Below are 14,826 nucleotides of genomic sequence, written 5' to 3' on the forward strand. Positions count from 1 at the left end.
ATTCTACAGGATAGCCATCAAGTTCTGGGGACTTACCAGATTGCATTGAACAAATAGCTTTATGAATTTCGGCTTCAGTAATTTGAGCCTCAAGAATCTTTTAATCCTCAGCCGAAATTTTAGGAAAAACAATCTTTGGTTAAAAAAAAAAGCATTCATTTTAGAGGAATTTACGGACATTGAGATTTATATAGCTCAGCATAAAAGTCTTGAAAGATCCTATTAATTTCCTCATATTCCTGAGCTAAGATACCATCTTTCCTACGAATTTTCATGATTTGCCTTTTGGCTGCAGCCATTTTGAATTGAGATGCAAGCAGTTTATTTTTATCTCCAGACATATAAAATTGGCTCTTCAACTTAAGCAAATAACCTTCAATGGGATGAGTTAATAACAGGTTATATTGTGATTGTGATTGAAGTTCCACCCTTTGTTTAAAAAAATCAGTATTGGGGGAAATTGCATAAATATTATCTAAATCTTTAATTTGTTTTGAAATTCTATCTAATTCTGCTTTCGTTTGTTTTTTAAGTTTAGCTGAATAAGAAATAATCTGACCGCGTAAAAATGCTTTAAATGTATCCCATATAACTAATTTAGACATACCCCCCATATCATTAAAAAGAAAAAAATCTTTTATCTGGGTTTCAATGAAAGTGATAAAGTCAGAGTTTTGCAATAATGTCTGAGACATTCGCCAAGGTGGGCGGCCAAGAGTGACATCATCAAATTCAAAAGACAAACTCAGAGGCGCACGATCAGATATAGCAATAGCGTCATAGTCGCAGGTTTTAACACTAGGCAAGAAGCAGGGATGGATTATAATATAATCGATCCTTGAATATTTTTTATAAACGTGTGAGAAGAAAGAATATTCTCTATTGTCGGGATGAAAATACCTCCACAAATCAATCAACCTAAAATCAATCAAAAAGGAATTAATAAATGACGTGGATCGATTTGGAAGTCACTGATTGGTTGAGCTCTTATCAATCATAGGATTTAAACAACAATTAAAATCCCCATCCATTATGAGCATATATTCATTTAAGTCAGGCAGTAAAGCAAATACCTTTTTAAAAAAAAAGGATCATCTAAGTTAGGACCATACAAATTAACCAAAGCAACTTTTCTGTTACAGATTGTTTCTTTAACAATTAAAAATCTGCCATTAGAATCTGATTCAATATCCTCTTGAATAAATATATTAGGTTTAATGAAAATAGACACGCCTTTTGTTTTACTCTGAGAAGTAGAGTGGAATTGCAAACCATTCCACCATCTAAAAAAGCTGTTTTGATCTCCCGCCCTGATATGTATCTCTTGAGCAAAAGTTATATCAGGTTGGAATCGGTTAATAATTTTAAAAGTCTTCTTTCGTTTAATTGGATGATTCCAACCACGTACATTCCAACTTACTATATTAATCCTCTTGAACAACATACTATAATTTCATTCTACTTTATACATGCACAAAGCACATACCAATGCAGGATGATCAAAGATGGCGGTGATGAAGAATACAACCAAATGAAAAACACGCATGCTCCAGAACCACCCAATGGGAAAAAACTAACTCTAAACCCACCCACCCACACCCAGAAACACAAAAAAGGCAAGCGATCTACCCTCCCCCCAGTTCGTAAAAAAGTAGAGTGACCTTGTGAAAAAAACAATAAAGTCTCAGGAGAAAAAGGTATTTACATTCCATCGACTGATAAACAAGAAAAAAACAAAATAATGTTATCTCTTAGAGAGAAAAACCAGCGCCATTTTTAAGTTTAATATTAATTCCCTAAAAAAGCTTTAAATTCAATTATAAAATGCTATAATAGAACAGAAAAATATATGAAAAGCACTAGTAGTAGGAAAAACTACCAATTAGCTATGAAGTATTAAATTAAAGGAGCAAATCACCTTATCTTCTTCCCTCAGTCATAAAATGTCCAGAGATCATTTGAGCAGTGATACTTAAACCATAAATTTTTCCACAACTCCCCGTGTTCTTTAATTAGTCTCTCGATTAAATATACAAGTGACCTTCATAAATCTTCTTTCCAAAATACGAATAATATACAAATAGCCAAACAGCCTTTCAGATGGATCATTCAACAGCGGTGTCAGTGACAGCGGTAGGCAAAGCCTGAACAAAATCCAGTGCAGCTTTTGGATCAAAAAAAGTACGAGGAGGAGAATTAGGAGGGAAAATTCTAAGTCTTGTCGGATACCTCAAAGACGGGAAAAAATTCTTATCATATGCTTGTTTCATTACCAGGGCAAATTTTGATCTTTGTTCCATTATCTCTCTTGGATAATCTTCGTAGAAGCGGAGCTCAGATTCCATAAATCTAAAAACACTCTGTTTTCTTGCCTGTCGTATTATTTGATCTTTAATTTTAAAGCGATGAAAGCAAACCAGAACAGATCTTGGTTTACTAGAATCCTTCAATTTCTAGATAAACGCCCTGTGTGCCCTTTCTATAGCAGGCGGCTTTGATAGAATGGTAGGAAATAAAGTGTGGAAAAGCTTACCAAAGTAAGCTACATACATCAAAGTTGCTGGTGAACGCAGCAGGCCAAGCAGCATCTATAGGAAGAGGTGCAGTCGACGTTTCAGGCCGAGACCCTTCGTCAGGACTAACTGAAGGAAGAGTGAGTAAGGGATTTGAAAGCTGGAGGGGGAGGGGGAGATGCAAAATGATAGGAGAAGACAGGAGGGGGAGGGATAGAGCCGAGAGCTGGACAGGTGATAGGCAAAAGGGGATACGAGAGGATCATGGGACAGGAGGTCCGGGAAGAAAGACAAGGAGGGGGGGTGACCCAGAGGATGGGCAAGAGGTATATTCAGAGTGACAGAGGGAGAAAAAGGAGAGTGAGAGAAAGAATGTGTGCATAAAAATGAGTAACAGATGGGGTACGAGGGGGAGGTGGGGCCTTAGCGGAAGTTAGAGAAGTCGATGTTCATGCCATCAGGTTGGAGGCTACCCAGACGGAATATAAGGTGTTGTTCCTCCAACCTGAGTGTGGCTTCATCTTTACAGTAGAGGAGGCCGTGGATAGACATGTCAGAATGGGAATGGGATGTGGAATTAAAATGTGTGGCCACTGGGAGATCCTGCTTTCTCTGGCAGACAGAGCGTAGATGTTCAGCAAAGCGGTCTTCCAGTCTGCGTCGGGTCTCACCAATATATAAAAGGCCACATCGGGAGCACCGGACGCAGTATATCACCCCAGTCGACTCACAGGTGAAGTGTGCCTCACCTGGAAGGACTGTTTGGGGCCCTGAATGGTGGTAAGGGAGGAAGTGTAAGGGCATGTGTAGCACTTGTTCCGCTTACACGGATAAGTGCCAGGAGGGAGATCAGTGGGGAGAGATGGGGGGGACGAATGGACAAGGGAGTTGTGTAGGGAGCGATCCCTGCGGAATGCAGAGGTGGGGGGAGGGAAAGATGTGCTTAGTGGTGGGATCCCGTTGGAGGTGGCGGAAGTTACGGAGAATAATATGTTGGACCCGGAGGCTGGTGGGGTGGTAGGTGAGGACCAGGGGAACCCTATTCCTAGTGGGGTGGTGGGAGGATGGAGTGAGAGCAGATGTACGTGAAATGGGGGAGATGCGTTTAAGAGCAGAGTTGATAGTGGAAGAAGGGAAGCCCCTTTCTTTAAAAAAGGAAGACATCTTCCTCGTCCTAGAATGAAAAGCCTCATCCTGAGAACAGATGCGGCGGAGACGGAGGAATTGCGAGAAGGGGATGGCGTTTTTGCAAGAGACAGGGTGAGAAGAGGAATAGTCCAGATAGCTGTGAGAGTCAGTAGGCTTATAGTAGACATCAGTGGATAAGCTGTCTCTAGAAAGATCTAGAAAGGGGAGGGAGGTGTCGGAAATGGACCAGGTAAACTTGAGGGCAGGGTGAAAGTTGGAGGCAAAGTTAATAAAGTCAACGAGTTCTGCATGCGTGCAGGAAGCAGCGCCAATGCAGTCGTCGATGTAGCGAAGGAAAAGTGGGGGACAGATACCAGAATAGGCACGGAACATAGATTGTTCCACAAACCCAACAAAGAGGCAGGCATAGCTAGGACCCATACGGGTGCCCATAGCTACACCTTTAGTTTGGAGGAAATGGGAGGAGCCAAAGGAGAAATTATTAAGAGTAAGGACTAATTCCGCTAGACGGAGCAGAGTGGTGGTAGAGGGGAACTGATTAGGTCTGGAATCCAAAAAGAAGCGTAGAGCTTTGAGACCTTCCTGATGGGGGATGGAAGTATATAAGGACTGGACATCCATGGTGAAAATAAAGCGGTGGGGGCCAGGGAACTTAAAATCATCGAAAAGTTTAAGAGCGTGAGAAGTGTCACGAACATAGGTCGGAAGGGATTGAACAAAGGGTGATAAAACAGTGTCGAGGTATGCAGAAATGAGTTCGGTGGGGCAGGAGCAAGCTGAGACAACAGGTCGGCCAGGACTGGCAGGTTTGTGGATCTTGGGTAGGAGGTAGAAACGGGAAGTGCGGGGTGTGGGAACTATAAGGTTGGTAGCAGTGGATGGGAGATCCCCTGAGCGGATAAAGTCGGTGATGGTGTGGGAGACAATGGCCTGGTGCTCCTTAGTGGGGTCACGATCGAGGGGTAAATAGGAGGTATCCACGAGTTGTCGCTGCGCCTCGGCAAGGTAGAGGTCAGTATGCCAGACTACAACAGCACCCCCCTTATCAGCGGGTTTAATATTAAGGTTAGGATTAGTGCGGAGGGAGTGGAGAGCAGAGTGTTCTGAAGGAGTGAGGTTGGAATGGGGACAAGGTGCGGTGAAGTCGAGACAGTTGATGTCCCGTCGGCAGTTAGCAATAAAGAGATCCAGAGCAGGCAGAAGACCAGAGCGGTGTGTCCATGAAGAAGAGGAGGGTTGAAGACGGGAGAAGGGGTCATCGGTGGGGGTGGAAGAGTCCTTGCCGAAGAAGTAGGCTCGGAGACGGAGACGGTGGAAGAAAAGTTCCGCTTCATGGCGAACACGGAACTCGCTGAGGTGTGGGCGAAGGGGGACAAAGGTGAGGCCCTTACTGAGAACAGAGCGTTCTGCCTCTGACAGTTGAAGGTCGGAGGGGATGGTAAAGACCCGGCACGGATGAGAGCTGGAATCAGAGGGGGGAAGCGGGGAGGCTGGTGGTGTAAGTGGGGAGGGGAGGGTTGGGGTGAGAGGAAGATGGAGCCTCTGAGGGCCCAGGAGTTGACGGTAGGATCTGAGGAAGACGGGGATGCGGAGTGGTGGTGGGGGAAGGGGAGACGGGAGTCACAACAGCAGCACATAAAGACTCGGCCTGGAGTTCAAGGCTGGAATCTTGAGAGCTGGGATCAGGGGCGGGAGGGGGGAGGCTGGGGGTGTCAGTGCAGAGGGGAGGGTTGGGGTGAGAGGATGATGGAGCCTCTGAGGGCCCAGGAGTTGACGGTGGGATCTGAGGAAGACGGGGCTGCCGAGTGGTGGTGGGGGAAGGGGAGACGGGAGTCACAATAGCAGCACATAAAGACCCGGCCTGGAGTTCAAGAAAAGTAAGCTGTTAGATCTCCATCTTCAGCTCCTTCCTGCAGCCCAACAATTCTTATATTCCTTCGTCAAGACCTAGTTTCCAGGTCTATAATCTTATTTTGATACCTTTCCAAACAAGTTGTAGCTTCAGACAGCTTTTACTTAGTTATCTTCAATTCCTCTTTGTGTGAAATAACCTGAGTTTCCAGGTCTTTGAGTTTTCCCAGAAATGACTTCATTTCATTACTATTCTTTTCCACTTGGTCTTTAATTGATCCATTCTGATCCTTAATTGAATTCAGTATCCGAACGATATCTTCAGCCCACGATGGCATTTCATCAGATCTTTCCTTTTGCACCTTTCCTTTCCCGTTACCTTTATCACTAGATTCAGGTAAATTCTTTCCACTTCTTGTAGACATAGACATATTGATCACCCTCAAGAATCAACAAGTAAAAATTCTAAATTTAAAGCTTAAACTAGGGGGAAAGAAAGAAAACTAAGAGCAGCAGAAAAATACTGCTACTCCATTGGCAGACAGGGGCGGTCCTCTATTGCTCTGGATTTCCAGCTCCTGCAGAATTTTTAATGCATAGCTTCTCTCTACATGTTTATTCTTGGTCCCTTTCACAACAGCGCTCTGGGAGAGCGGCACAATGCATTTAGTGCCATGACAGCAAATGTGTGCTCACCGATTTACTTATTTCTTCCATTTGTAAAATACTCATTAGTAATTTAATAGAGTAATATCATAATTCATGGGATCATCTTAGATTGATAATGTCATTGTTGTGGTCAGTTTAGGTAGAAGGGCCTATTTCCAAGCTTTATGACTGCCCAGGTCATGCATTAAAAAATGCATAAGTAATACTTACAATAAAAGATTCTTAGTAGCAGTGTAATGTTGGGATACTAGCAAACCAGAAATGATTGATTATCATAGTAATATGGGCATTTACAACTTGGATAAAAGCTCTTCAAGGAATGTTACCCTTTCCACTTGCTGCTACTACCTGAAACTTATAAATAGTGAGTGATAGCTTTGGAGAGTTCAATCTTCAAAATCATATCACATTTGCTATGTTTTTAACCAATGGTCCCCAACCATCGGGCCGTGAGGAAACGATATGAGTCAGCTGCACCTTTCCTCATTCCCTGTCACGCACTGTTGAACTTGAACATAAGGTTGCCAACTGTCCTGTATTTGCCGGGACATCCCGTATATTGAGCTAAATTGGTTTGTCCCATACAGGACCTCCCTTGTCCTGTATTTCCTCCACTAAGGTAGAGCGTTCCTATGAAACTTTTCACGCCAAAATGGCATAAAGCGAAGAAGCAATTACCATTAATTTATATGGGAAAAATTTTTGAGCGTTCCCAGACCCAAAAAATAATCTACCAAATCATACCAAATAACACATAAAACCTAAAATAACAGTAACATATCGTAAAAGCAGGAATGATATGATAAATACACAGCCTATATAAAATAGAAATAATGTATGTACAGTGTAGTCGGGAAGATTAAGGCAAAACCGATTTTTGGCGATAAAAAATCAGTACGTACGCGCATGCACACACAGGTGCCTGCGCAAGGCTTCATGGTCATGGTAGTCTTTCTCAGGGTAAATACTGTGCCGTATTTGACTGCTACTTTTGCCCCTTATTTGGGAGTGAGAAAGTTGGCAACCCTAACTGTAAAAGACACGTTGAGGTGAGTTTAACTCTAGTTGAACACTACTCCCCACCCCCACCCCCCACACCCAGTCGGCCGGTCCGCAAGAATATTGTCAACATTAAACCGGTCCGCGGTGCAAAAAAGGTTGGGGGCCCCTGTTTTTAACAAACTGTTGTCTTAAAATTAAACATTATTCAAACTATTGCAATATGTGAGTTTATAGTTTGAGGATCATTTACAAATAGTAAATAATTAATTCATTTGTATTCTTCACATCTATTCATATTTTGACATGTTGTGCTGGGCACCTCAGCTCCATCTGCAAAAAGCCGAGTTTCCCAATGCCAACTATTTCAGTTCCTATCCCCCATTCCAGTTCTGGCATGTTGTTCCAAGGCCACCTCTTCTGCCACAATGAGGCCACTTTTAGGGTGGAGAAGCAACACTTCATATTGTGTCTAGGTAGCCTCCAACCTGATGGCTTGAACATTGATTTCTCCAACTTCCAATAACTTTTCCCCTCCCCCTTCTCTCTCCTTCATTTCCCTACTCTAGCCTCTTACCTCTTCACACCTACCGATCACTTCCTCCTGCTGCCCCATCTCCTTCCTTTTCTCCCATGATCCGCTTTCCTCTCCTTTAGATTCCTTCTTTTCTACCCCTTTACCTTTTCCACTTATCACCTCTGCACCACCCACCTGGTTTCACCCATCACCTTCCAGCTTGTTCTTTTTTCCCTTCTCCCACCTTCTTATCCTGCATCATCCCATTTCCTTTCCAGTCCTGAAGAAGGATCACGGCCCAAAACGTCGACTGCCGCCTGACATAGAAACATAGAAAATAGGTGCAGGAGTAGGCCATTCGGCCCTTCGAGCCTGCACCATTTATTATGATCATGGCTGATCATTCAACTCAGAACCCTGTACCTGCCTTCTCTCCATACCCCTTGATCCCCGTAGCCACAACGGCCATATCTAACTCCCTCTTAAATATAGCCAATGAACTGGCCTCAACTGTTTCCTGTGGCAGAGAATTCCACAGATTCACCACTCTCTGTGTGAAGAAGTTTTTCCTAATCTCGGTCCTAAAAGGCTTCCCCTTTATCCTCAAACTGTGACCCCTCGTTCTGGACTTCCCCAACATCGGGAACAATCTTACTGCATCTAGCCTGTCCAATCCCTTTAGGATTTTATACGTTTCAATCTGATCCCCCCTCAATCTTCTAAATTCCAACGAGTACAAGCCTAGTTCATCCAGTCTTTCTTCATATGAAAGTCCTGCCATCCCAGGAATCAATCTGGTGAACCTACTTTATACTCCCTCTATGGCAAGGATGTCTTTCCTCAGATTAGGGGACCAAAACTGCACACAATACTCCAGGTGTGGTCTCACCAAGGCCTTGTACAACTGCAGTAGTACCTCCCTGCTCCTGTACTCGAATCCTCTCGCTATAAATGCCAGCATACCATTCGCCTTTTTCACCGCCTGCTGTACCTGCATGCCCACTTTCAATGACTGGTGTATAATGACACCCAGGTCTCGTTGCACCTCCCCTTTTCCTAATCGGCTACCATTCAGATAATAATCCGTTTTCCTATTTTTGCCACCAAAGTGGATAACTTCACATTTATCCACATTAAATTGAATCTGCCATGAATTTGCCCACTCACCCAACCTATCCAAGTCACCCTGCATCCTCTTAGCATCCTCCTCACAGCTAACACTGCCGCCCAGCTTCGTGTCATCCGCAAACTTGGAGATGCTTCATTTAATTCTCTCATCCAAGTCATTAATATATATTGTAAACAACTGGGGTCCCAGCACTGAGCCTTGCAGTACCCCACTAGTCACTGCCTGCCATTCTGAAAAGGTCCCATTTATTCCCACTCTTTGCTTCCTGTCTGCTAACCAATTCTCTATCCACATCAATACCTTACCCCCAATACCGTGTTCTTTAAGTTTGCACACTAATCTCCTGTGTGGGACCTTGTCAAAAGCCTTTTGAAAATCCAAATATACCACATTCACTGGTTCTCCCCTATCCACTCTACTAGTTACATCCTCAAAAAATTCAATGAGATTCGTCAGACATGATTTTCCTTTCACAAATCCATGCTGACTTTGTCCGATGATTTCACTGCTTTCCAAATGTGCTGTTATCACATCTTTGATAACTGACTCCAGCAGTTTCCCCACCACCGACGTTAGGCTAACTGGTCTATAATTTCCCGGTTTCTCTCTCCCTCCTTTTTTAAAAAGTGGGGTTATATTAGCCACCCTCCAATCCTCAGGAACTAGTCCAGAATCTAACGAGTTTTGAAAAATTATCACTAATGCATCCACTATTTCTTGGGCTACTTCCTTAAGCACTCTGGGATGCAGACCATCTGGCCCTGGGGATTTATCTGCCTTTAATCCCTTCAATTTACCTAACACCACTTCCCTACTAACATGTATTTCACTCAGTTCCTCCATCTCACTGGACCCTCTGCCCCCTACTATTTCTGGAAGATTATTTATGTCCTCCTTAGTGAAGACAGAACCAAAGTAATTATTCAATTGGTCTGCCATGTCCTTGCTCCCCATAATCAATTCACCTGTTTCTGTCTGTAGGGGACCTACATTTGTCTTTACCAGTCTTTTCCTTTTTACATATCTATAAAAGCTTTTACAGTCAGTTTTTATGTTCCCTGCCAGTTTTCTCTCATAATCTTTTTTCCCCTTCCTAATTAAGCCCTTTGTCCTCCTCTGCTGAACTCTGAATTTCTCCCAGTCCTCAGGTGAGCCACTTTTTCTGGCTAATTTGTATGCTGCTTCTTTGGAATTGATACTATTCCTAATTTCTCTTGTCAGCCACGGGTGCACTACCTTCCTTGATTTATTCTTTTGCCAAACTGACCTGCTAAATTCCTCCAGCATTTTGTGTGTGTTGCTCTGGGTTTGCAGCATCTACAGGAGTTCCTGCATTTATGCTGTGTTGTTGCTTAATTTTTATTTTGTTAGTTTGCACATGTTAATGTTTATAAATTTACTGTTTTCAAATTGGAATAAGTTTTGATAGCTATAAACATGGGTTTATTGTGAGAGGAACACTAGGAACATGAAAAAGTAATTGGGTGTATCATCAAAGTATATTAGTTATTGGAGTTATTTATCAACTTTCCTGTCAAACATTCATAATATTCTTGTATTTCCCCGAGTTTTACCTTGTATGCCGTTTGCTAGTTTTCCACCACCAGACACATTTATAAAGCAGTATGTTGGTTCCATTTGTTTTACAATGGCATTTATAATGGATAAATTGCGCAATTTGGATATTGATGATTAGAATTTAGTTCCAAAAGAAGCTTGTTTTGTTCTACATCTTCCAGGGCAAATTAATTAAGGCATGACATTCTTCTGTCCCTCTGCTTCTCCCTTTGGTGATCGTCGAGGCAAAGTGATGCTTCCAGTAGTATTTTTGTGTAATTAAATTCACTCAGCTGTGAATTCTGCAATCTATGCAATGCATGGAGGATAATCTGATTTCTCGGATTGAATCAGTTGGCAGTTTTCACAAGAAGTTCTCTTTTTTTTAAATCCTAGCTTAAAGAACAAAGAGAAAGAGAGCGAAAAGCAAAGAAAGCAAAAGAAGGCAGTGAGGAAGGAGGAGAATTTGATGACCTGGTTTCGGCTCTACGTTCAGGAGAAGTTTTCGATAAAGATTTTAAGCTCAAGCGCAACCGGAAACGTGTCAGCAGCCAAGTGACAGATGGGAGTCGAGAACGACCAGCCATGAAGCTCAACTACTAAGCCATCATCTGTAGTACAGAATTATGGCTGTGCGTCAGCTAACTTATGTGTTACTATCCTGTTGTGATCCTGTTCACCAATTATCCTGCCTACTGGCCCTATTAGTGGCTGCTGCTCTTCACAGCAGGCTCCTTTTCCACTTTGTAGCTGGGTTTTGCATGCACCACTATTAATAAGAACTTTATTTTATGTGGTGCTGAAGCACAGGAAACATTGGAGCATTCCAAGGATTTGCACATCAGATGAATACAACTAGATGTCCATGATTTTTGTAATAAAAATATATCCTTCCACAATGCCTCACTACGTAAGCATTGCATCGCAACTTGTCCCAAATGGATGAAAGATGGTGCTGACACAATAAGGAGATGTGTGGAACTGGTGATTATTTTGATGTGAATCTGACATGAATAAAGCATGCTGGAAAGACAGTGTTGACTTAAATAAGTGAAGTTTAGAAGGAACAGTTTAAGTATGTTTTTCTGAAGACCCTTGAACATCTGTGGCTTTTGACCTGTTTCCAAGGAATTGAGTGATTTCCCTTGATCATTTTTAAAAATGATTCTTATTTTGAAAATACTTTATTTTAAACATCATTTTCTCAAACTATTTTCATGACTGAAAATAAGTATGATCGTGGAAATGCAAATATAGATGTTATCTTGGTGATATCCAGATCGTTTCTGTTTTTATATAAAACATTCCATAATTAATGTGGATGAAAGGGTTCTCTAAAGGGCAATGACAAATTGAACCTTTATTCTTGCTGCTGGCAGCTCTACAGCAGGACCATAACCAGACACAAAATATAGTTGAAGTGTTTCTATTCAGTTATATTGGTGGAGGAGGTTAGGGAAGGGTGGGGGGTGGGGAGGGCAGGGTCATGTAGAGTGGTGAATTTTGACTAAAAGAAGAAATAAACTGTGTGTACTTGAAACTTGAATAACAAATGACATTCAATGTCTAATTAACTGGCAATTACCGTCTGAAAAAGGTTATTATAAATAGGCTGTGTGAATAATAAAGGACAATCGAAATCTACAGCCTATTTGTATTTGGGCGTATTTGGAAAGTGGAAAGTGGTTTCAAACATAATATATATTCAAATACTGTAGCAAATACATCAAATTTTCTAGCCAAATCGTAAAGCATTCATTTGGTAACAACCAACGAGCCTTTCTCCGTAACCAAAGTGCCTGCAAACAGGTTTGTGTTTATGAATAGGGCTCACTCTTACTTTTCTTATTCTGGCTCTGATGTTTTGTTTTAAAATTGTTTGGACACTGTACAGTTTAAACTATTGGCTTGGGGAAGTAAGTGTTCTGATTGGTCCTGTAAAGAGTGAGAACACAATAAAGGCATAGATCTGACTCTTTGTGTGCGTATGTGTGTGTGTATACGCGTGTGTGTGTGTGCGTGCGCGTGCATGTGCACGTATGTCCCTGTGTCCTTCCTGTCAGACTTCGATACATCACTTTGCTTTCCTTTCCGGAATGGAAGTGTGAAAGCAGTTCCATTGTGCCACTGTTATAAGAATGTTTTAGATTGGTGCTGGTTCAGGTAGAAGCTTGTTTGTTTCTTGGGTTTATTTAACAAATATTTTCAACAATGCCAAAAATGGTTATAATATTTGTAAACAAGAATGTACACTAAGGATCTCATTTGTTTGGTAATTTAGTGGGATGTCATTTAATACAAGTGTGAGCAGTCACAAATGCCATGTACCTTTATGACTTGTGAAATCCATAATGGTAAAATGCAATAAAGTAGTTGAACCATTGTTTTCTCCACTGTGTCAAAAATGCTAATTTGTTAAACTGTAGCTACCACTACATCTCACAAATCTTCAGTGCTGATGTGTTATGACCCTGATTATTAATATTCCCAGGAATGGTTTTATGTGTGATTATAGTCTGTCTGTATTCATTATTGTGGTTGTGGATTAATAAGAAACTGAGCATTTTTAATACTTTTCTTAAATGGAGACTAGAATTTTCAGTACAAATAAGAGCTTTGTTTTATTTGAAAGCATTCTTTATTAGGTTGAATCAGGAACTTGTCATGCCACACTGGTAGTTTAATGTTGTTGGGCAGCCCTGATCGTTAATTGAATCATGAGTTGTTTTAGAATTATTTGGAAACGTATTAAAATCCTACTTGCATATTTTCATATATTGAAGACTTTTACATAAAATTTGGAGTAAGTTTTAGTAATTAATTTTGATTAATGGAATGTGAAGTGTGATAAAAGTAAATCTTGACTACAATTCTAAACAATGTTCTGTCCGTGTTCTGTAGATAAGTTCATGTTACATAAAAGAGAGACAAACTTTAACTACATTAAATTCAGTTATATAGGAAACCTAACAATCTGCTGGAAGAACTGAGCCGGTCACACAGCATCTCTGCTCAACCTGCTGAGTTCCTCCAGCAGATTGTTTATAGTTCCAGACTCCAATGTGTGTATTCTCGTGTGTCTCCATCTAAGTCACGCAGTTTGTCTAATGGACCAGTGAGTCCTTGGAATGTGTGTTCCCTGGTGTAATTGGAGCTGTCTTCCTGTCTGCCTTCAAAAGCGAGCTAAACCAGTTCTTGATGGGGGCACAAATTATATTATTTATAAAGTAATGAATATATGAGTTTTAAAAAACAATTAACTCATTTACATTACCCACTTTTTTGTTCTCTTTTTGTACTATTTATTTGTGTATGTATGTGTTTGTGTGTGTGTGTATATATATATACACACACACACACACACATACAGACACATACATACAGCATACATTTCTTATTGTAATTTTTTTTTTATGTATTGTACTGCTGCCGCAATTCATATTTCACTGCACTTGCCTGTGATATTAAACCTGATTCTGGTTTTTGATTTCTGAAGCATATTACAACATCCCTTGAATTGACTTTGCTTGCTGTGAGACCACATGGTAAATGGTTTTCTGCTATGGCATTGCAGCTTAAAATAAAGCATTGGCTGGTATTTCAGTAAGAACTGTGTAGCTATTAAAATAGTATTGGAAACAAGTATTTACTTAATTTTGAGATGTGTATCAATATCTAATCACTTCTGAAATGTTAGCTTTTAGTTCTATGCAAATTAGTGGAATAAAGCTCTTTCATTTTCAAGATCCAATATGAAATGAGCTTGGAAAATGTCATCCCAGCTAGTTGTAGCTAAATCTAGATGTACAGTTTTTTATTTTATTTTACAGATGTTATTCTAGTACTAAATAAATTGAACAGTTATCAACTGCAAGGCTCAACTTGTAAAATCACTCATTTAATTAAATTAATTTTATGTACATCTTACATCAACTAGGGTCTTACTGAGACCAGTCTTTCTGCAGAAAGAAGGCATTGAGATTGTTGAGATGAAGTGATTGTACTACCAATCAGCACACACATTCTTCAGCATCAGTCCTAAAGGTTTGTGAGCTCAAATGATAACTTTCTACTGGGAACTTGAGAACATTTGTGTATGTATGTCTGAAAATTTCAGTTCTGGTTAGAATCAGTCTAATAAATGTAATTTGTGAATAAACTATCAATTGTTTATTCCTTTGAAAATGTATAAAGGAAATCTAAATACGGTTTCAATTTATGGTGGTTTTAGGAACTTATTTAAACAGAGTTTGGCTGTTTTCAACATTGATATTGCATTTTGCTCCTAGGTCTTCAAAACAAAACAAAAGCTGGTATACAAACATAAGTGAGGTAAAACATTCATTAATCATTTATTATTTTGACAATGAACTTAATTCAGGTTGTGTCTATTTGGGTTGAAATGTCTGAAACTAGAAGACATGCATTGAATGTTGGAGAGA

At 40.7% G+C, this 14,826-nt stretch overlaps 1 protein-coding gene across 1 annotated transcript in view; it reads left to right on the forward strand.

Annotated features, from left to right (window-relative positions):
- The window catches only part of daam1a (dishevelled associated activator of morphogenesis 1a), a 142,258-nt gene extending 128,658 nt beyond the window's left edge, over window positions 1–13,600 (forward strand). The window contains exon 26 of the mRNA XM_063049683.1: window positions 10,781–13,600. Within this exon, the coding sequence (XP_062905753.1) occupies window positions 10,781–10,987 (207 nt within the window). The 3' untranslated portion in view covers window positions 10,988–13,600. The remainder of the gene's footprint in view (window positions 1–10,780) is intronic.
- The last annotated feature ends 1,226 nt before the right edge of the window (window positions 13,601–14,826 follow it).

Source organism: Mobula hypostoma, chromosome 1, assembly GCF_963921235.1.
Source record: "Mobula hypostoma chromosome 1, sMobHyp1.1, whole genome shotgun sequence".
Lineage (NCBI taxonomy): Eukaryota > Metazoa > Chordata > Chondrichthyes > Myliobatiformes > Myliobatidae > Mobula > Mobula hypostoma.